This window comes from Mastacembelus armatus, chromosome 10, assembly GCF_900324485.2.
Source record: "Mastacembelus armatus chromosome 10, fMasArm1.2, whole genome shotgun sequence".
Lineage (NCBI taxonomy): Eukaryota > Metazoa > Chordata > Actinopteri > Synbranchiformes > Mastacembelidae > Mastacembelus > Mastacembelus armatus.
The window spans coordinates 2,987,407-3,009,646 of NC_046642.1; the positions used below are offsets into that span (position 1 = coordinate 2,987,407).

A 22,240-nucleotide genomic window follows, 5' to 3' on the forward strand; every position below is an offset into this window, starting at 1 on the left:
TCAGGATCTGTGTGACATATGAACAAACCCGGATCGGAGGAGGAGAGGAAATGAACTGAAGGAGATGATTTCTTGCGATTAGTCCATCGGTGTTGGCATGTTCCTCATTTCAGAGGTAATAAAGACAGCAAACAGCTCCTCTCCCTGACTCTGTGCTGTTTCACTGCTCACAGACGTTCACGAGTCATGTTTTTAATTCACACAGAACTTTATCCCATTTCAAACTCTTTATTCACATGTCTCTGTTGGGACACGAGACAGAAAACACTGAAGGGTCGTGCTGTTTTGACGAGACATCACAGATGAAAACAGGTGATAGGTCACATGCTCGTCGTTTGTCATGTGGTTGTTGGACGGCAAAGGGAACGTTTAGCCCAGTAGGAGTAGAACCAGGGACGTGGTGCCCCCCAGGACACTTCTATCACATCACATGACGAGGACGTGTGACGTGTGATGTGTCATGTAAAATGTGAAACTACAGGAGAAGGTGTCTGGAACATCAGTGGTGATGAGTTCAGTCTGCAGGTACAGCTTAAATACAGAGGCAGCTCCCTGTGTTCTGTCGTGTTGCAGTCACTTCACGCTGCAGTGGTTCTGTCTCACTGAGTTTGTTTGGTGTCTGAGGTCAGGGCCACGTCTTCTCAACTGGATCCCTGATCTGATTTATCTGATTCAACTGCTGGAGGTACACACTCAGCCTTTGTTTGGCTTCTGCGTTGTAGAGCAGGAGACATGGCTCAGAGGAAATCTGCTAAAACCATCAGGACTCAGTGGGGGGACGTCAGAGGACACAGTCTGGTTTTTATTGAGACACTGAACTCAGACTCTGTCTCCTGGACTGAGACCGCTTGGTCCTTGTGACGTTCAGAAAGAACTCCTGTGGATCTGAGCCGGTGTCCGGGACTCTTGTCTGGACCTGGTCTCAGAATATGGTACATGAACATTTCCACTTCAAAACACTGCTTCCTCTCCTCTTCTACTCTGAGTAAAACTTTATTTTTCTGATGACCTGTTGTGTTTAGTTTGTATTTTACAAGACAAACATATGATGACCACATAAAACCTGGAGGATTAAACTGTCAGCAGTTCCAGTTTGAAGGGACTAAACAACAGGAAGATGTTGTTTGAGTGTAGAAAAGTGCTGTTGATAATGTTTCTTTAGCTTTTTTATTTCTCAGGGATTGTTCTAATATCTGGCCTGTGGTGGATTACTGCTGCTTTTATTATTTTCCTCACAAAGACCTCTAGTTTTTCTTCCTGGAGTCTTGTCTCTGGCCCCTCCTCTGCCCCGCCTCGCTCCGGTCTATAAATCTGGTCGGTCCCGGGTCCTGGGGGGACCGCGGGCTGCGGAGACACAGTAAGCAGAAGCAGAAAGACTGAGCAGCTGCAGGGTTTACGCTCTTTAGGTCAGACGTGAAGATGAACGTGTGTGCGCTGGTCCTGGCCCTGGTCCTGGCCGTGTGCGCGGCCCGGTCTCCATATCAGGCGGTCCTGCAGCACAGCCGGATCCGAGGCCGGCAGCAAGGGTAAGTGGTCCCGCTCGGAACCGGGTTAATATGAGTTCGATGGTGCTGACGGTGAATCTGTTATTATATCGCTGTTTATTATTATTGTTGATAAAACTGACTGATGGAAACAGATTCAAACAGATTGTTGCGGTCATGAAATGTGTCCTACCTGTGCAGCTGTTTGCAGCTGCATGTGTTCAGACTGAAAACAGCTGCATGTGATCATGACCAGATGGAAGTGAAGCACAAACAACGACACAGACGGATTTACGGCCTGAGCTGTGAAAATAAGACATATTTCTATGTTTGCACTTTATATCCGTCTTTGTCTCTATTGCTGAGTCAGGTGTGTTTCAGGTGACATCTAGTAACATCTGTGCAGCTGTGGCAGCGTCTGTCTGCTCCTGCAGTTTAATCCCCTCTGTGTCTCTTCTCTTTCAGGCCAAACGTTTGTGCCATGCAGCAGATTATTGGCAGCGATAAGAAATATTTCACCAACTGCAAACAATGGTACCATCGCAAGATCTGCGGAAAACCCACGTGAGTGTGACGGAGAGGAAACTCTCTGTAAACCTGTAACATCAGCTTTGGGAATCTTGCTGAAGAGTATAGACACGATGTGTAGACACAGTTTGTGTTTGTGTCCGGAGTCCGTGGTTAGTGGTCGGGGGAATGTCCTCACCTCTTATAGAACTGAAGGAAGGATCAGCCTGGACCTGAGAGTCAGTTTTTCAGAACCTGCAGGCGCAGCTGTTTGCTACACACTGCACCACTGACCCTGTGCTGTGTTCAGGGACTGGGGGTGGAAGTTGTGTTATCCTGCCCAGCAAAAACACTTTAGTGTTAAACCAACTGTTGAGTGTTAATCTGACACTGAGGGTGTTTGTATGTGTCCACTGTTGATGCATCAACACTTTTAGTGTTGCTGTTCAGGCCCCGTGTGTCAGACTGTGCTCACACTGTTCAAACAGCAGTAATCTGCAGTACTGGGCTCGTCTCAACAGCTGCAGCGTCATGACGTGTTTTCAGTTTAGAGGCATCAGCAAAGTCTGAGGTTTTTAAACGATAAGTTAGAAAACGGGTTTTCACTGGACAGACAGGGCTGTCACGTCATTGTACTGCAGTACAAGTATCAAATGAAATATTCAAGTAAAGTACAAATGTGTACTTAAGTACAGTACTTCAGAAAATTACTTTACAATTACTTTAATTTACCCTCATCAGCTTAAAGCCCCGTGTTTATCTGACTGGTGTACTACTGTTTTTTTTTACTGGTTTATCACTGATTTGTCACTTTTTCTTTTCTGAACGTGTCTCAGCTGAAAACCTCATGTCTCCAAACATGGGGGGTGCTGAGAAACCAAACAAACCATATTTCATCTCTGGGCTTTGAAAGGGTGTTTGAGTCCGAGCTCACAGGGCTGTGCCTTGTCCTGCTGAACCTTGTGTACTTTCCCTGCACTGGTTTGACACTGAGGTGAAGGATGTGACACTGGCAGCCTTGAGTTTGTGGGAAAACACAGAACCTCCACTCAGACACTGTGTTGATGAGGCCGCGGCGGCCAGAGGACCAGCTGTGTGTCGGAGCAGTAAAGTGTTTGTTCCTCTTGTAAATGTGATAATCACCTGAAACCTTCCAGCCCGTTCCCAGTCTGACGCGGCGTGTTGAGCAGTGAGCTGAAGAATGTGTCTGTGCTCGCTGCAGCAGAGCTGAATCCTCCACAGCTCTTTATGTAAGCACATTCTTGAGTAAGACACAGCTCCCTGTGTCCCCGCAGAGCTTGGAGCAAGACAGAGCCAGGATGAAGGGAAATGAAGAGAGAGGACCGAAGCTGTTTGTAAAACTGCTGCACAGATCAAACATGTTTGTACAGGGCCAGGTTTTAGCTCCATCACGGGTCAAAGTGTCGTTGGGTTTTAGAATCAGCTGCTGCAGCCGAGTCCGTCTGTCCACTTAGGGTCGGAGCTGCGACTTTCTGACACAACACGAACAGATGACAACACAAAAGCCAAATGTCTTCAGTCTGACGACAACCAGGCCTCCCTCAGAAATGAACAGGAGTCTGATCCTCGCCAGCAGCTGTAGAGCTGTGTCCTCTGGAAAATACTGTTGAGCCACAGTGCGCTGCGTTTATTTACACAGTCAGCGCTCGACACTCAGTCCAGTCCAGTTCGGGACACTGTCACCAGGTGTGGTCAGCAGGTAAGGTCATTAGATATGGTCGCCAGGTGAAGTCATTAGATATGGTCACCAGGTGTAGTCGCCAGGTGAAGTCATTAGATATGGTCACCAGGTGTAGTCGCCAGGTGAAGTCATTAGATATGGTCACCAGGTGTGGTCAGCAGGTGTAGTCGACAGGTGAGGTCACCAGGTGAAACTGGCCTGTGTCCCTGCTGTGGTTTAATTGTCAGACCGATGAGTTCAGTGAGCAGGCTTCTTCCTTTATCCAAAAACCATGTGTCCGCTTCAACGATTGGTAACTGAACTTCCTGAGTGCTCCTCTCAGTATTTTTATTTTCCATGGAAATGGCCACTTAAGCATTTTCAGTTGAAATGATTCATCCGTCACCATGGAGACGACTTACTTCTCTTATTTTCTCTTCTTCATTTTTCTGTTTATTTGTCCCATCACTTCATGTTTCTTTTGTCTCCGTCCTGACGACCTGTTCTCTCTGTCCTGAGTCTGCTCTTCTCTTCTCTTTTCTCTGCATGTGTCTGATTGTGCAGCACGTTGTGTTCAGATGTTCCTCAGTCGTCTAATGAGAACAACGTGTGTGTGCGAACGCAGCTTTAACCTCGTCACAGTTCGATTCCCATAGATTCTTTCAGCTCAGGGCAGGAAGCTGAAAACAGGAAGTGAGACTTTCTGTGCATGTTTGGAGGAAGTGAAGCTGTTCGAGGACATGAGGCACAAATCCTTCAGCTCTGTCCATTTCATTAGATTTACACTCATGGTCGAGGGGGGGAAGGGTTTTTTGGGAGGGGGTTGTACAGTCCTGCCTTTGTCCTCTGGTTGAGGGGTTTTGTGGAGATTTTTTTTATATTAGCTGTTTTGTGGAAAGTTTTACTTTTGGGAATTCCCCATTTTTTAAGTGATGATTTAGTATATTTGACCCAAATGCATCAGACCTGTCATAGCTGTCAACTTAATTTAACTAACTAAGGCTCATTAGTTTACAGGTCTTTTAAGGTTCTGAATAATTTACCTACATAAAACAACAGAAAAGTATTTTTTATTTTAAGAAACAGTTTAGGAGGCATTTAACTGAGGGTACACTTCTCCTCTGATCATGTACCTGTATCACTGTGATGCCGTTTTTTGGTTCATGAACTCTTGATGAGTTTCTAGATGTTTATTTTGACATTTTATTATTATAGCGTTTTTAGTGTATTCTTGTATAACAGTTTATATTGACTTGATTTGAATTGTGGTCCCCAGGAAGACCTGTGTGGTCGCAGACTGCTGGATCTTTCAAACCAAAGCTCTTCTCTGTCGTCAGCGTGGACTTATTTGTCTCTGAACAACTTCTTACTCAGCATCTCAGGAAAAGTTTTTTCACTGTTGTCCAGCTTCTCTCAGGGCTTGGTTTGGGGCAACCTCATGCTTGACTGAACCAGGAAACCTAATGAATGTAAGGGACGATGCTCTGCTGCAGCATCCAGGCTCCAGTTAGGCAGTGAGGCAGAGTTCTTCTCTGCTGGGTGTTTTTGGAAGGTTTTCTTCCAGTGGCTGAATTACTGCAACCTCCCTCTCTTTGTTTTGTCAGAGATCCACGGCAGCCATCTTTGTTTATGTGGGTAACAAACAGGAGTTAAGTTTCCATCGGGTCTGATAATCAGTCCCGTGTGTGCACAGTCAGTAGCTGATCTGGTTACATTCTCCCGCTGCTGCGATAAGCAGCTGCAGGAGTTTGCCTTTAACTGTCTCCTCTCATTTCATTGTGTTTTATTAACGAAGCCGCTGCTAATGGACACAGGGACACTTCAGACCTGGACCACACTTAAAATCTCCTTACTGTCTACATATAGTAGAATAAAGTGCAGCTATTGTCCACATTTGTCAATTTGTCACGAGAATGGAACACATGTTTAATCCTGATTCAAGCAAAAGCACCAGCTCTCTCCCAGGTGCAGTCTCTTGTATCCTGGGTACAGGACCTGGAAATGGGGACGCTGTGTTTTTTCCTGCTCTTTAGAAGAAACAGGAGCTCCTCTACTGTAAAGTCCTCGATCTGGGTTCATCCTTACTTCAAGCCCTGCCCAGCCTGGCTGGTTGGCTCCTCAGCCTCATGGTCATAGTTTGGTGGTTTCCTTCCTCATCCTGCAGGGCTGGGGGTGAAAACCAGGTCCCAAGATGAATGCTCTCTGTGTGAGATCAGCCTCTCATGATTTCTGTATTTTCTGTTTTTTGTGGTGGCAGAGGAAGTTTTTATGTTAATTATAAACTCAATGGAGAAAGATTATCTCTTAAAGTCATTTTATTTTGTAGTAAACAGGAAGTGTGGTGCTCTGTGGAGGCTCCTGGTGATGGAGTGTTTTTCTGGCTGTGGGTCCCCTATCAGGCGTCTGGTCTGGTTGCACATTTTTCTTCTCTCCAAGGAAATGAGCTTAATGAGCCCAGATGGCTGACGGACACATTTATTATGGAAATCTCTACATGAAGTCATGAAGGGCCCCGATCGGCCTACACACTCCATTACAGCCCACATGTGCTGGACCTGGACGGAGCTCTGGGGCTTCATATGGTCGCAGACAAATCCTCATAAACCATGTGAAATGTTTATTTCTGTAGTGGGACATGAAAAATCTTCGGTGTCAGCACAGACACAGCTGCTTTAATAAAGACGTCAGTCAGAAAAACTACAGCACTGCAAGTTTGATGAGCACTTCCTGTGCAGCCTGCACAAAAACCATGTTTGTTCAGTGCATTCTGTTATCAGAGACGGCAGGACACAGGCCAGCGTGGCTGCTAGCAGCACGAAGCAGCAGCACGACATGTGTTAGCAGGCATTTAATCCAGCTGTGGTCCAGCTGTAGGAGCGTGATCAGGATTTGATTGGTTTGAGGTTACAGTCAGTCCGTCCTGTGTGTGCAGGCGTTCTAAATGAACCCAGTGTGAGTTTACAGTCGGCTCTACTCTCTGAGGGTCTTTGTTCCACAGTCTAACCAAAGTTGTGGGCAGTGTAACGTTCGTGCCTCCTGTCATTGTCACATTTCACTGTGACACATCGGATACCTGCTCCTGGATGGATCTCCGTGACTGATATTACAATCCACGTTCAGTTTAGCAGAGTCCTAAGTATGGACTTGAGCTCTCGGGACCTTTTCCTCTGGATCACAGTGTTTAGTGGCATGTAAACAGAGAAGGTGTGTGAGTCTGAGGTCATGGAAACAGTCTGGGCGACATGTCGTTTCTCACTGTCTGTTATTGTGCGTATAACTTTATTAGCACCACTTTACTCAGACAGGAATTTATGTGTCCCCTGAAGCAGAAACATCACAGACGTTATGAGGTTCTGAGTTTCACAGAAAGATGCTTGGTATTTCCACCTGAGGCTGTTGGCTTCTGCATGGCACAGCACAGAAAGCAGACAGGAAGTGGAGGGTCTCTGAGGTCGGGTAGATAGAAGAGGAGAAGAAGAAAAACCTCTTCACGTGTCCTCCTGTGTCTTGTTTTGCTGCAGGATGACCACCTATGAGTGCTGTCCAGGTTATGAGAGGATTCCTGGAGAGAAGGGCTGTCCTGCCGGTACAACCTCTGACCCCCCTGACACACAACACAGCACCTGCACAGCATAAACAGCAGGACTGACTTTTTATTACATTTTATTTTACAGCAAAATGAAAATTAATAATGTAAATGAATCCACTTGCTGCACATGAATTACATCACATCAGAGCTAATCAGGAACATAGTTAGTTAGTCTGTTAATTTAGTTGTTGCTGACAAGTTATCGGTTTGGAGTTTGTTCAGTGTGTCTGTGTGTCATTGCAGCGCTGCCTCTGATGAACATCTACAACACTCTGGGCGGAGTCGGAGCCACCACCACTCAGTTGTACTCTGATCGCGCCAAACTGAGGGACGAGATTGAAGGGCCAGGAAGCTTCACCTTTTTTGCTCCCAGCGACAAGGCCTGGGCCGCCCTGCCCACAGTCAGTCCCACAAAATACTACAAGAAATCCTCACTGCTGCACCCAGTGTGGCTTAATCCACTACTGAAAATAGTTCCTAACAAATGTAGCATTTCCTACAGCGACAGACTCTTTTTAACATTAACTGGAACAATCAACAAATCAGGACACACTTTTGTCTCTTTGCCTGCAGTGACATACTTTACTTACATTTTAAGGCGTTATGTATGAAAAGTGAACATTTCACAGATTTGGTGGTGATGACACTGACTCACTGTGGCTTGTTGTGTTGCAGGAAATCCTGGACGCTCTAGTGAGCAACGTGAACATCGAGCTGTTGAACGCTTTGCACTACCACATGGTGAACCGGCGACTGACCTCCGAGGAGCTGAGACACGGATCGTCCTTCGCCTCCATGTACCAGGGCTTCCACGTCCACATCCACCACTACAGCAACGGGGTCAGTGACACACACTGACACACACCATAATACACTGTAACATACACTGTAACACACATTATATCCACCATTACGGCAGAGGGGTCAGCAAAATTAAGCTCCAGTGAGGCTCCAGTAAGGGGTCCAGTGCGGCTCTAGTGAGGATCTAGTGAGGCTCTAGTGAAGTTCCAGTGAGGCTCCATTGATCTGATCAGTAACTCTGGACATTCACAGACTCTTCCTCTTCCTCGTCTCCTCAGGTTGTGACGGTGAACTGCGGTCGTCTGATCAAACCCGACCAACACGCCACCAACGGCATCGTGCACGTGGTTGACCGTGTCATCACTGCCATCTCCAACAATGTGCAAACGCTCATCGATGTTGAGGACGACCTGGAGACGCTGCGGGTGAGTACATCAATAGTTCAATCAAGAGGATCTGATTTCTGTTTTTCAGGCACTGACTTCCTCTCTGTGCTTCAGACGGCCATTGCTGCCGCAGGTCTGACCACCATGCTAGAGAACGAGGGTCAGTACACCATCTTTGCTCCCACCAACGAGGCCTTCGAGAAGATCCCTCCAGAGACCCTGAATAGGATCCTGGCAGACCCTGTAGCTCTGAGAGGTGACCTGGTCATCACTGTGTTACCTGTACAGCTCATTACCGTCTGTTTAACGTTAGTCCAGAGACAAACTGGATGAAGTGTGAAGTAAATGCTCTTCTGCCCCCCAGACTTGCTGAACTACCACATCCTGAAGCAGATGCAGTGTGCAGAGTCGATCGTGTCAGGGACCCCAATGGAGACTCTGCAGGGCACCACGCTTGAGGTCGGCTGTGACGGAGACCAGATGACTCTGAACGGGAAGGCCATCATCACCAAGAAGGACCAGCTGGGAACCAATGGGGTTGTCCACTACATCAACGAGCTGCTCATCCCTGACTCAGGTACTAGAGATGTTTAAGAACTAAAGTAAACACAGTCTGAATGTGGAGAATCGATGATCTCATGTTGCTCTCCTGTGTTTTCCAGCTAAAACGCTCCTGGAGCTGGCCGAAGGTTCGTCTGTCGCCACTGCTACCAGGCTGTTTGTTGAAGCCGGTCTGAGCCCTCACCTAACAGGCTCTGAGGCTTTGACAATGCTGGCACCTCTGGACGACGCCTTTAGAGGTAACACACGCTTGACCTTTGGCCTCCAGGGATCAGGTCTGACACCACCATTAGCATCTATCAGGGTTAGTTTAGTTTATGGCTTAAATAAAACAGGGAGAATAAAGTTTTTATAATGTATTTACCTCTCCATGTGTTTACAGACTGTTTCTAATGTCTTACCTGTCTGTGTGTCCCACAGGTAGTCTGACAATGACTCCTGATATGAAGAAGCTGATGGCCAACCACATCCTGAAGGAGCAGATGTCCTCAAAGTCTCTGTATCACGGTCAAGAGCTGGAGACAGTGGGAGGCCTCAAACTCAGAGTGTTTGTCTACAGAAATGTAAGAACTCTGGTTCCCTGGCTCTCCTGTAGGTTTCAGATTGTAGATGTGTGAGTAGCGTTTCCTGCAGGATTTAGTACTAAAGTCCAGATGGTTCTATTGACCTGTTGGTCCAGACTGAAATATCTCAACGACTGCTGGGTTCAGAGGGGGAGGAAGTACTCAGATCATTTACTCAACGAAAAATACCAGCACAACAAAAACTATGGAGTAAAAAGAGTAAAATAAAAGTCCTGCATTCACAATCCTGCTGAGCTACAAGTACAAAAGTATTATCAGAGAATTGTACCTACAGTATCTAAAGGAATAGTACTTCTCTGCAGAAAAGCTGTTCTGATGGTAAAGTCTGGGTTAGATGATATAGATGAGTAATGACTCGCTGATTAGATCATTAATATTGATGCAATAATGTGTCAGCTTTGTTTATTTTACTTTAAATGGCAGCGGAGTTGAAATATAGAGTGGCATAAACCAACACATGGCTGCTGCAGGTGAACATGCTGGATGATGCTGCTGGGAGCAGCTGGGTCTCACCACACTGCTGTGGTTTCATTCTGTGTGTCAGAAGAAGCAGCTGCCTCTGATGGAGCCGCTTGTTAATTTGTTCCTGACATGGGAAAGAAAACCACTCTCATGTCTGTAATGACACACTGGGTTTCATTTTTCCTGGAAATCATCAATTCTTTATTGACTGTATTCATGAAACCTCTCCCCCAGTGAACTCAGACTTTTTCCACATTATTAGAGGCTGATTTATTGTTGGCTTCTTTCTTGCTGTGACGCTGTTTGGAGCCGAGGACAGAAGGAATCGACTGTAGATCCACATGTTGCTGCTGGATCTCATGAAATAAAGTGACGTTATTTAGTTTAATATTTTGAAGCCAGTTTGAGCCGTCTGTTGCCGGGCGGATCAGGCAGATCATCTGTCATCATTGGCTATAAATGTTGTCTCTGCCTCTTCATCTTCAGTTTGTTAGGTCACTGAGTTTGTTTCTGCTTTTCATTAATAACACACATCAAATGCTCCTTCTCTGTCTGAGTATGTGCAGAGTGTGAAGGGCAGACAGGATCTTTGGATTCCTCTGTGAAGTTTATATATTTTAAGTTAATGATGCGTCTGAGAGGAAACATTACACTTTATCGTGCACGTCCCGCACTGCAGCATCATTACTGTCACTGCTGAGGCTGATGCTGCAGCTTCATACAGATGTTACTGGATGAGGTCATGTGACAGATCACAGGATGAACCTACCTCCGTTTATTAGAGACACAGAGAACATTCATTTTTCTACAATACGAGCTCACATTAAAGATGGAGGGTCCAGGTTAAGTGGAACTCCAGTGATTTTCCCCTCAGTGGGAGACTCCAGATGTTAGGGAGGCCAACTCCAGATGTGGAAACATGATGTGCTGAACGTTTTGAGAATGGAAAGTATCTGAGGGTGTAAAGTTAGAAAACAGGACACTTTACCAGCATCAGCACACCCAACCTCCCATCCAACTGTCAGAGGTCCATCTGCATTTTGGGAAATGTAGGCACCAGGCTTTAACAAGGAGGAAGAAGATGATGATGGGCCTTTCTCAGACTGCGCTCTCATCATCAGCCACAGTCTGACCATGGATCACATTCAGTCCTAAGGGAGAGGTCTCACTCCTCCTGTTTTATCAGGACACTTTAGGAGCTGACTCACATCCCAGGCCGGTCATCCTGTCACCTTTTTAAGTTTACATAGTTTTTCAGGTAACAGTTTAGCTTTCTAGCACATAGTTTATCTTTAGACGTGAGCCGCATGTGGTCAACTCAGCAGCTACCAGCCCAACTTTGGAGAGGAGCTTTCAGCCAGAGCTCATGGTTGCCCCGCTGTCTCAGTAGAGTTGGCCCAGCAGAGTCAGGCAGAAACCTGATATTGAGTAAGTGTGAAGTCAGAGTGAGGTTCTGTGTTTTTATTGGACAGTTGAACATCAGAGCCACTCTGTGGACATTTATACAGCCAGAGATTATCCAAGCTGCTGTCGGCTTCTCCACTGTGCTACATTTATTTCTTTTTCTATCACAGTAAACCGAACAGCAGATTGGAGATTTTTCCCTGTTTCTGGAAGAATGAGCAATGTATCATGGGAAAGATTGAGACATAAATCATGACTGAAAGTTCACTGCAGCCCTGGTTCTTTTATTTTTACCAGCTGTGAATGAGGTTTGGGGTCGTCAGAACATTTAAGGTGAATCCATCTGCTTCTTTCCACATTCACAGGTTTGTTAGCGTCTGCAGCTTTTCTCAAACTGGTGTTGGTTTGTTGGACTCTCAATAATTCTCTGTTTCCCAAATGATTTCTGGTACTTTAAAATCAATCATTAACCCTTTTAAAGTTCAGTAAACAAACGAAGTGAAATCTTTTCACGTGTGTGACCAGGAGACATGTTATTGATCATGTACTGATCAGCCATCTCTGGCTGATAGGCTGTCTCTGGTGGGCTGCTCAGTGCCTCCACATGGTTCAGGTCCAGGACTCGTGGGTGGCTCACATTTCTCCACAGTAATGAACTTTGCAGACCACAAGAAGTTTCCTGCTTCCCACGGCTGCTAAATCTTTCCAGACGCCAGGCTGCTGTGTGTGTTTGACAAAATGGTTGCCATCCAGGACCTGATGTCGAGTCCAGAGACTGACTGTCAAGTTCTTGTAAGCAGAAATATAAAAAGGTCTTGATTCGCCCATGACCTCATGATACTTTCCATCAGGTTTCAAGAAAAGGTTGGAAAAGAAACAGGATGTTTGATTCCATATTTGTGATTTTGTATGCAGAATCAAAAACTGCTTAGTATCAGAAGTGGATCATAGATTTACAGTGACCAGCTAAAGATGCTGTGATGTATAAAATAGTGTCCTCAGCATAAAAATGCACATTAGAGTGGGACAGTATATAGTGTTTATGTATATAATGTATATAATGAATAAATAATCAACTACATGTTGGATCTGAACCACTCAGAACTCTTCCTGGTAACTGGAGGTGGATTTAGTCAGTCCAACAAGGCCTTTTTGTCTTTTTGTTGCAAGGTGTTCCAGCAACACTTGTCTTGGACTCTGCATCCCCTCATGATTTTATTTCTGTATGACTGTAGAACCTCTGCATTGAGAACGCCTGCATCGCTGCCCACGACAAGACCGGACGTTTCGGCTCCATGTTCACTGTGGACAGTGTCCTCACACCACCGATGGGAACCATCATGGATGTCCTGAAGGCAGACGACCGCTTCAGGTGAGAACATACTTTTATTTATATGATATGATATCATGTTCCACCTGATAGAAACTAACAGGTTCCAGATCTCATCAGGAAGGAAGATTATGTTCCTCCAAACCTCTGTGGCAGATCAAACTGCAGCCATCTGAACAAAAGAAAGAAGGTTTTGTCCCTGTCTGGGTCCTTCCAGGAACAGTTTGTTCTGAGGCTGAGTGTCGAGCAGTTTGAATAAAATCCTGCAATGGTTTAACCAGGCAGGGAGAACTGATCCAGACTCCTTCAGCTCCTCATCTGTGTTTTCTTAGGCTCTGAAATCCCCAACAGGGAGTTCACTAACCATCAGTCAGAAAATGAAAATCCCAGCTGTTATTTAATCTTTCAGCTATAGAATTATGGAGGAAGTCAGGCTGGCTCTTCTCCCTGAGGAGCTCTAAATTTCTTAATCCATTAAAGCAGCAGCATTCACGAACCAAAGTGTAAACCACCAAACTCTTGCTGGCACTTTGTTAGTGGGGGATGAATTAGTTTACAACATAATTAAAGCTCTTTACAGCACAGCAGCCAACATGCATCAAATGATGCACAGAACATGCAGGTTGTTTCCATGAGACAGGAAGGTGCAGCCATGACTCGGTGTTTCAGCAGCTGTTTCCAGAGCTGCAGCTGTAAAAAGCCACTGTCCGCTACCTGCTCAGCAGCAAACAGCAGACAGACTCAGTCAGAGACCAGCTGGTGAACATAGTGGCGCATTTAGCAGCTAAAGAGCCAGAGATTTCCCTCAGGAGGTGGTGGAGACCAAACCCAGAGCTCAAACTGAGGGAACACTGGGCTGAGGTTCATGACACTGAAGAAAATCAGCTTCAGTGTTTTTGTTTATGGACCTTTAATGAAATAATTGACCGCAGCTGCAGTTTTTGGATCAGTTCACTGGTCTCGCCATTTGCTTATATTAGATTTCTCAGACCTTGATACATGTGGATATTTTCTAGTGCAGATCACTTGTCCCTTTACTGCATCAAGTCCTGGGTAAACCTGTGAATCCTGCAGAGCTCTCTGTGTTCACACATGGCTCATGTTTGCTGTTCATTCTGATTAACACAAAAAAAAAGCTCCCACCCCTCCATGCAGCAAAGGTGTAAGACATAAACAGACTTCCTGTCTCCTCAGCCTCCTGGTTGGTGCCATCCAGACAGCAGGGATGACAGAGCTATTGAACCAGCAGGGGGCGCTCACCTTCTTCGCTCCCACCAACGACGCCTTCAACGCCCTGCCGAAGGCCGAGCTCAACAAACTGATGCGTGAGTCAAAACCATCTGTGTAAAATCAGAACAAAGTATTTAAACAAAGGATTTAAAGGTGCTGCTGATTACAGGGATGGAGCTTCATGTTAATGTGACATGGTTTGGTCCTGACAGCAGCTACAGTCATCGCCTGCTGGATGGAAAACAGGAACGTCCACAGTAACTCCTGCTGTCACACAAGTGTAGAGGAGGAAACGCAGAGACTCAAGTAGAGGAACTTGTAGACCAAAACATTCCTTCTGCAGAGACGGTGCTGCAGAGTTATTGGAGGGAAACATCAGTTTTACATCTGTGTTATTTAGACGAGGAGCTACAAAGAGCAGAAGTGGCTGGTTGGTTTTGTTTAGCAGCTGACAGCCCAGTGTTGAACTGGTGATGGTCAGCGGAGGGAAAGGAACTCAGGTTCACAGTCAGAATCAGATTTAGAATACATGGAACCACAGCAGCCTGATCTATCTCTGCTACTGTAGGCTTCAGCTTCGGGACTTTCTGCTCCTTGTTTGGGCTTAACATTCAGAAGTGTTTATGTGAGTCAGCCAAATCCTTTACCCTGCTGGACCAGTCTGGTTAATCTGGTTTATATAAAGTCCCTGCACATCCAAACAGCTTCAGCCTAATAAAGACATGAGGACAGACTCAGGCTCCTGTCAAAAACAACCATGGTACAGGGCCCCTGTAGGAGCACCGTGGAGCTGCTTATTGGTGGGGGGGCTCTTTTGTTCATGGTTTAGACACACCAAGAAAGGCTCCAGCACAGATGAAGACTATAAGCTGATAAACAAAAAATGCTGTGCAGATGTTTTATAAGGAAGGAAATACTGAAACAGGTAACGCTGACGTGACAGACACAAACTGTGGAGGTTGGAGGTTAAATGTTTCTCTGAGCTGAGAGTCTGAACAGAAGCTGGTTCATAAAGCTGGACTGTGAGGCCTGATATTAACATATTGGCTGCTGGTCAAGAGAAAAACCTGGAATTAGCCTAAAGGTGTGTTCACGTTGTGGAGTAAAACCACTGCAGGGACTGAAGCCTGGAGGAACAATACCAAACTGACCTCGGATCAGACAAATATCCTCCCAGGTTTATGGCAAAGACAAGTCAGTAACACAGCTGTTCTTTATGTTGAGTGACTGTTTCTGACTGAGGGGACGATGTGTGTGAGACAGAGCAGGCAGACCAAGGTGTCGGGTTACGTCCAGGTGTGCAGACAGCTGTGAGCAACATGATGTTTCCCTGTGCTGTGTCTCAGGTAACCGTCAGGAGCTGACAGATGTGCTCAGGTATCACCTGGGTGAAGGACTGCTGGTCAGCGGAGGACTTGGATCCCACACCAGACTCAAATGTCTGCAAGGGGACAAGCTGGAGCTCGGCCTGGTCAGTCCTCACTCCTCCCTCATTTTGAATAACTTTATTTAAACACTGAGCATACTGACGACAGCTGTCCCTCCTGTGTCTCAGCGGAACTACACGGTTTACGTCAACAAGGTCCCAGTGGCCGCCACAGACCTGATGGCAACGAACGGAGTCGTCCACGCAGTCCACAGCATCATCAAACCACTGCGTGAGTCCCGTCCCCTTTAAAGAAAAGGACACTGTCTGGACTCTGGGGGTTTGATGTGACTGCACTTCCCCCTTGTGCAGCTTTGAAATGTTCACAGTCCCAGTTTATTAGTCAGAGTCCGTTCATACATTGGTCTTTCAGTAACACCTGGTTAAAGCTTTGCTCTCTGTTCTTCGTTTGTGTGCAGCTCCCAAGGTGGACAGAGAACAGGCGGACGGACCTGCAGCTCCTCTCCGGTCGGCCTCGTCCTCAAGGGTGAGACACTGAACCCCGGTTGCTCAAAGAAGCCCTTAGTCCTCTGGACGTGTCCGCGTCCCACACGTCTTTTTACCTGCTGCAACAGGTTCTGATTTGTTAAAGAGGTTTAACAGCAAACACATAATTTCTGTTCATATAAGAAAAAAACCTGTGTGGCCATTTAAGACCAACAGGTTTTTAATCCCATCATCCATGCATGACACCTCTAGACACTGGTAAATCACACAACTGGACATGTGTCTGAGGACAGAGATGTGATAGGGACACGTCCAGGGGACATAATGTGGTGAGAACTGTAATTAAACCTTCACGGTGCAGGAATCTGAAGACTGACTTTTTGTTTTTATGGGTTCTTGTTTGTGCCTCACAGGGAGATTCCAGGAGCTTCAGGAACGGTGAGTGGGTCTGAACCATGAACTCTCAGAGATCTGACTGGTTCCAGTGAACTCACTCTGGTTTTTCTGTCTTTTCAGACGAACTTTTTCAGAAGGTGATCCGGAGTCGCTCCAGCAGGACCATGAACCAAAGTCAGTAAAACCAGAGGACAGGAAACAGACTCTGAAGTCCCCAGAACATCTGGAGAACAGAACAAGTTTCCAGAGAGCCAAAATATTAAAGGAAAAATCCCCCTGAAATCTTGAACACTGCTGCTGTTGAGGTTAAAAAATAAAAAATTAAGGTTCAGCCTCCAAATCCACCATCACACAATGAGTCCACGAACGGCAGGAAAACTCCTGGGTCTTATAGTCAACATGAAGCTTGTCACACCTGTCTGTTTGTGTACACACAGGCATTGTGGGAAATGTCAAAACCACTTGCTGAAGGCAGATTTACAAAAAAACAGAAAAAACAGTGTGAGAGGGTCTGAGGGGGATTTTTTGTGAGCAGAAGAAGAAGAAATACTGTTTGTGAAAATGTTTTTTATTACTTCTATATTTTTTTTGACCAAACAAGTGTTTTGTTTTCTGTGTACTGTAAAAAGAAACGTGTTTTGGCCAAATGTCACATTCTGAAGTTTGAAGTTTAAAACTTTTGTAAAGTGTTTTTCTGCTCTGTGTGTCCTGCAGCTCCAACAAGTGCTGACCTGGACTTGTCTGGAGCTTTTGTCTTCGTGTTTTTGTAAAATAAAGCTGAAGTGAGCTCTGAAAACACACGTGGAGCTGGGTCTGTGCTTCTTTGTGAATAAAAGCCTCAGCTCTGTAAAAAGGCTGCGGAGCGTCGACGCGTCACAGCCGTCACGCCGACTTAAATCATCTGCAGTCTGCGCACGCTTCCTCGGTGCACGCTCGCTGCCCCTGAGGGAGGATGAGCGCTAGGAAAGATTAATGTAGTCCAGGTAAGGTCAACAGCAGCTGCGTCCAACTGAAACACAGCTCCTTTTTACAGGGTTTAATGTGAAGCAGTAAATGCCTCACTGGGAGAGTGACACACTGTGCGCGCACACACACACACAAACTTCAGTATTTTCTGGTTTTTAAATAAAACAACATGAACTTCCTCATCCTAATTAAAACCAAAAACAGTTTTTTTTTGATATGACCAACAGAAACTAAACCTACAGTTCAACATCATCACCACTCACTTTGAAAATTCAGACTAGTTCAGATTGGTTAGCACTGCTGCCTCACATCAAGAAGGTTCCTGGTTTGAAACCCATCAGGGGCCTTTCTGTGTGGAGTTTGCATGTTCTCCCTGTCCTTGTGTGGGTTTTCTCCAGGTACTCTGGTTTCCTCCCACAGTCCAAAAACATGTATGTCAGGTTGATTGGTGACTCTAAATTGCCCATAGGAGTGAGTGTGAGTGTGTGAGGTTGTTTGTCTCTATGTGGCCCTGTGATGGACTGGGGACCTGTCCAGGGTGGACCCCTGCCTTTCACCCAAAGAGAGCTGGGATAGGCTCCAGCAGATCCCTGGGACCCTGGTTAGGGATAAGGGGGTCTAGATGATGGATGGATTTTCATTTTCTGCCACTTTCTACTTTTCCTTCTCGACATTAATCTGAGTTTCAAAGATGAACCTGTGTGGACGTCACAGGGCTGATACCAACCAACCTAACCTGCATGTGTTTGGACTGTGGGAGGAGAAAACCCACACAGACACAGGGACAACATGCAGACTCCACACAGAAAGGCCCCGGGTCCACCTGGGTTCAGACCCTAATCCTGACCTGCATGTGTTTGGACTGTGGGAGGAGAAAACCCACACAGACACAGGGACAACATGCAGACTCCACACAGAAAGGCCCCGGGTCCACCTGGGTTCAGACCCTAATCCTGACCTGCATGTGTTTGGACTGTGGGAGGAGAAAACCCACACAGACACAGGGACAACATGCAGACTCCACACAGAAAGGCCCCGGGTCCACCTGGGTTCAGACCCTAATCCTGACTTGCATGTGTTTGGACTGTGGGAGGAGAAAACCCACACAGACACAGGGACAACATGCAGACTCCACACAGAAAGGCCCCGGGTCCACCTGGGTTCAGACCCTAATCCTGACCTGCATGTGTTTGGACTGTGGGAGGAGAAAACCCACACAGACACAGGGACAACATGCAGACTCCACACAGAAAGGCCCCGGGTCCACCTGGGTTCAGACCCACAACCTGCTGCTGTGAGGAGACATCAGGAGAAAAAAAGAAAAGTGACGAGACACAAACAAAACATTCACAGTGAATGAAAATAATTCTTCACTGATGTTATTTCTTTGACTGAACGTTTCCACTTTGCAGCAGAAATCTGAGCTTCATGTCTTCATCTTCATTTACTTCTATGACTTTTTATTGAATCACCTCAGTTTTATTTTGTTAGTACCACAGACTCTGATTCCTGTCAGTCTGCAGCATCTACGGGGAGGCCGAAGCTGGTTTCACTTTGCTCTCCTGCAGCACTTTGTGCCTCCAGTTAATGCAGAACACGTTGGGCTGCGCCTTCTGTTCACATGAGTGACAGCAGCAGGTAACACAGGACAGCTGCTGCGACGCCTGACAGCTTCTTCCAGGAGCCAACAGCATCTTCCAGGAGCCAACAGCTCCGATGTCAGACCAGTACATTCGAATGAGTCAAATCATCACGTTTAAGAAGATGAAGGCGTGAAGATATTTTTCATGAAAAGTTACTCCTCCAGGGCAGCACAGTGGTTTAGTGGTTAGCACTGTTGCTTCACATCAAGAAGGTTCCTGGTTTGAAACCCATCAGAGACCTTTCTGTGTGGAGTCTGCATGTTCTCCCTGTGCTTGTGTGGGTTTTCTCCAGGTCCTCTGGTTTCCTCCCACAGTCCCACATCAACCAGAGAGAGCTGGGATAGACTCTAGCAGATCCCTGTGATCCTTAAAGAGGACTAAGTGGGTCTAGATAATGGATCGATGGATGCAGTTAGTCAATTCATCAGGATTGGTACTAATCAATTTCCTCTGTTAAACTAATTAATCAATCTGATCAGGTCCAGTCACCAATTAAGTTCAGTAAGATCATTGCAAAGTAACTGCAGCCAGTAAAAGTACTGCATTTAAGAAGTTACTCAAAGGGAACAAGTACTTTAAATGTGCGCTTCAGTACATGATGATGATGATGATGATGATGAAGATGATTTGAGCAGCCACAAATTAAGACTTTCTTCCGACTCTCTAAAACCAGAACCCTTCCTACAGAGTAATAAAACCAGGTATTGGAGGTCAGAGCGCCACCTGCTGCACACGCGGCCTCATCACAGCGGAAACAAATACCAGCAGGCTGAGGGTTCCGCTTCCTGTGTGTCACATTTATTTCCCTCCGCTAATCGTCAACAACACGTGTGAAAGCCGCGATGTTTTCCAGTCTCAAGGAGAAAGTCGGGCAGGTTCTGTTACCGGGAGACGAGTTCTTGTTTGAGGCCGAGAACACCATCTCCCTAACGGGCCACGTTAAAGCGGAGAAGGTGGTGTGTGGTCCGGGCCTGAGGCGGAGCGGGGACCGGGTACTGGTGTGTAAAAGCGGCGTCCTGAGGCACAAACAGCCCAACATGTTCTGGGTCGATTCCCAGCAGAGGAGGGTGAGACTTCACGTTGGCTCTGATAAATAAATACCATGATTTAATAACAAAGTGCCGCCCTGAGAACCAGATCTCTCTGCCCCCCTTTCTCTGTTCTCAGTACGTTCCCACCAAAGGTGAGAGCGTCATCGGGATCGTAACCGTCAAGTCCGGGGACGTGTTCAAGGTGGACTTTGGAGGAAGTGAGCAGGCGTCACTGTCCTACCTGGCGTTTGAGGGGGCCACCAAGAGGAACCGACCCAATGTGCAGGTGAGGACACGAGGTGGGTCCAGGTGTGATCAGGGGGACCAGGTGAAGACTGGAGGGTTTTTTCTGTTTTCTTAGGGATTTGTTGAATGACCTGAAATGTTCAAGTTTATAAAGTTTATCAGGAACCCCTGTGTTGGACCCAATTGGTTTATTATGGACCCCTGTGTCGGATCCAATCGGTTTATTAGGAACCCCAGTGTAACCCCTCCCTGTGTGTGTGTGTTACCTGTACAGGTGGGGGACCTGGTTTTCGCTCAGTTCCTCATAGCCAATAAGGACATGGAGCCGGAGCTGGTGTGTATCGACAGCTCAGGACGAGCCAATGGGATGGGGGTTCTGGGTGGAGGAGGTCTGCTCTTCAGGGTCTCTCTCGGCCTTGTCAGAAGGTAACTCACCTGGTTCATGTTTGTCGTGGACTGAAGTAACAACACACATTATAGACATATATTTATAAGTATACTTCATATTTATCCCGCCCCCCCCAGACTCCTAGCCCCCCACAGTGAGGTCCGGTCTGACCTGGAGAAGCTGTTCCCCTGTGAGCTGGTGGTGGGGATGAACGGTCGCCTGTGGGTCCGGTCCTCTAGCATCCAGCAGACCCTGATCATCGCAAACCTGCTGCAGAGCTGTGACACCATGACAGCCCCTCAGAGACAGGAGCTGTTCAGGAGGGTCAAACAGGGGGCACTGTAGACCTCATCAGACCACAGAGACATTCCAAAAGGGGGTTGTAAACCTCATAAGGCACAAGCAATGGGGGGAACACTGTAGACCTCATCAGACCTACTCCTGCTTGGACTAAAGGTTTGTCATAATGTTTTACTGACTGTTGGATTCGTGTTCGTGGTTCTCATCTCTGCTGACCTTCACCAGGTTGCGTGCTCAGGTGAGATCACAGGTGGCTGCAGGTGAAACGGGTGGAAGGTCTGACATTAAAGGAAAACTTCTGAAGCTGCTGAGTTTCATGTAAAAGTCTGGAAACAGGGACAGCTGTTAGAGTGGACTCCTCAAACTCCAAATATTCTCCATACCCCCTGTGGTCACTTTATTAGGAACCCCTAACACATCTGGCATTCCCACAGTTTCTGTAAGAACACGTTCGGCTGCAGCTGTTTGACAGGCTCCACGCCACAGACGGGTTCCTAATAAACTGACCATGTGTTGATGGAACTCGTTGGCCCTTGTCAAGCAGCAGAAATAAGACGTTTGACAAGTGTCCTCTGGCTGCTCTGAGTACAGGTTCTGGTTTGTGGTTCAGGACTTTGTGACCTTTTTTATCCTGTTTGGTTAAAAAATAAAAACCTGTAAAAACACTTTTCTCCTTTGATTTAAAGATTATTGACAATGAAAATGACGAATGTTGTTTGGAATAAAACACCGACTCAGACTTGTCCCTAGAGTTTCCTGTTTATTCCAACTCGGACACTGTTCTCTCAGGTTTGTGTTTAAAGCAGTGGAACAGTTTTTTTGTCTGACAATCAGCAGAAAGGTTCATGATTTTTAACTTCATGTCATAAATCAGGAGGAGCTGAGACTTGAAGCTGATCAATAACAGTTAAAGGCATCAGTTTGGTTTTACAGCTCAGTCTCACAATAAATAACAATCAGCTTAAAATCAAGCAAAACTAAAAACATGAATAAAACTTGAGTAACACATTACAAAGGCAACGTCATTACAGTAATACTTCACTTTTTGCCATAATGCAGTAATATAACAGTACTAATAGTATTTTGGTAATATCAAACCTGTTACATTCTCAGTTACTCCATTACAACAAAGCCTGTAACCTGAAATTTAGTGGTGTCGCTTTTTTAAGAATTTACCTTAAGACCATCCAGAGAAAAACCCACGGGTGAAACTTGGGTCCTGGTTCTGTCCATTGTGTGGGAGGGCTGCAGAGTCCACATTTGTGGGGCGGAAGCACTGCTGTTTTTTTTGTTTGTTTTTTGCTCAGAGACAGTACTAACCCAAACCCTAACTACTTTCTAACACTGTTAATGAGATGGATTCGGTGTGAAATTAGAT

The 22,240-nt window shown here is 46.2% G+C and overlaps 2 protein-coding genes across 2 annotated transcripts; both read left to right on the top strand.

Moving 5' to 3' along the window:
• The first annotated feature begins 1,313 nt into the window (after window positions 1-1,313).
• Window positions 1,314-17,088, top strand: tgfbi (transforming growth factor, beta-induced). Its single transcript, XM_026331329.2, has 17 exons — window positions 1,314-1,526; window positions 1,950-2,048; window positions 7,194-7,258; window positions 7,505-7,662; window positions 7,937-8,101; window positions 8,341-8,487; window positions 8,563-8,704; window positions 8,813-9,025; window positions 9,111-9,248; window positions 9,430-9,572; window positions 12,695-12,831; window positions 13,984-14,114; window positions 15,366-15,490; window positions 15,575-15,677; window positions 15,865-15,932; window positions 16,306-16,330; window positions 16,409-17,088. Exons 1-17 carry the CDS (start codon window positions 1,420-1,422, stop codon window positions 16,468-16,470), a joined length of 2,028 nt encoding a protein of 675 aa, XP_026187114.1. The 5' UTR covers window positions 1,314-1,419; the 3' UTR covers window positions 16,471-17,088.
• A 2,626-nt stretch (window positions 17,089-19,714) lies between these two features.
• On the top strand, window positions 19,715-21,515 carry exosc3 (exosome component 3). Its single transcript, XM_026331334.2, has 4 exons — window positions 19,715-19,964; window positions 20,065-20,214; window positions 20,449-20,600; window positions 20,700-21,515. Exons 1-4 carry the CDS (start codon window positions 19,740-19,742, stop codon window positions 20,905-20,907), a joined length of 735 nt encoding a protein of 244 aa, XP_026187119.1. The 5' UTR covers window positions 19,715-19,739; the 3' UTR covers window positions 20,908-21,515.
• Window positions 21,516-22,240: the final 725 nt, after the last annotated feature.

Excerpts from the sequence above, each read along its gene's own strand:
- tgfbi (XM_026331329.2), top strand. The coding sequence starts at position 1,420 with ATGAACGTGTGTGCGCTGGTCCTGGCCCTGGTCCTGGCCGTGTGCGCG. Across the intron at positions 7,259-7,504 it reads AGAGAAGGGCTGTCCTGCCG|CGCTGCCTCTGATGAACATC; the intron begins GTACAACCTCTG and ends GTGTCATTGCAG. Across the intron at positions 9,573-12,694 it reads GAGTGTTTGTCTACAGAAAT|AACCTCTGCATTGAGAACGC; the intron begins GTAAGAACTCTG and ends GTATGACTGTAG.
- exosc3 (XM_026331334.2), top strand. The coding sequence starts at position 19,740 with ATGTTTTCCAGTCTCAAGGAGAAAGTCGGGCAGGTTCTGTTACCGGGA. Across the intron at positions 19,965-20,064 it reads TCGATTCCCAGCAGAGGAGG|TACGTTCCCACCAAAGGTGA; the intron begins GTGAGACTTCAC and ends CTCTGTTCTCAG. Across the intron at positions 20,215-20,448 it reads GGAACCGACCCAATGTGCAG|GTGGGGGACCTGGTTTTCGC; the intron begins GTGAGGACACGA and ends TTACCTGTACAG.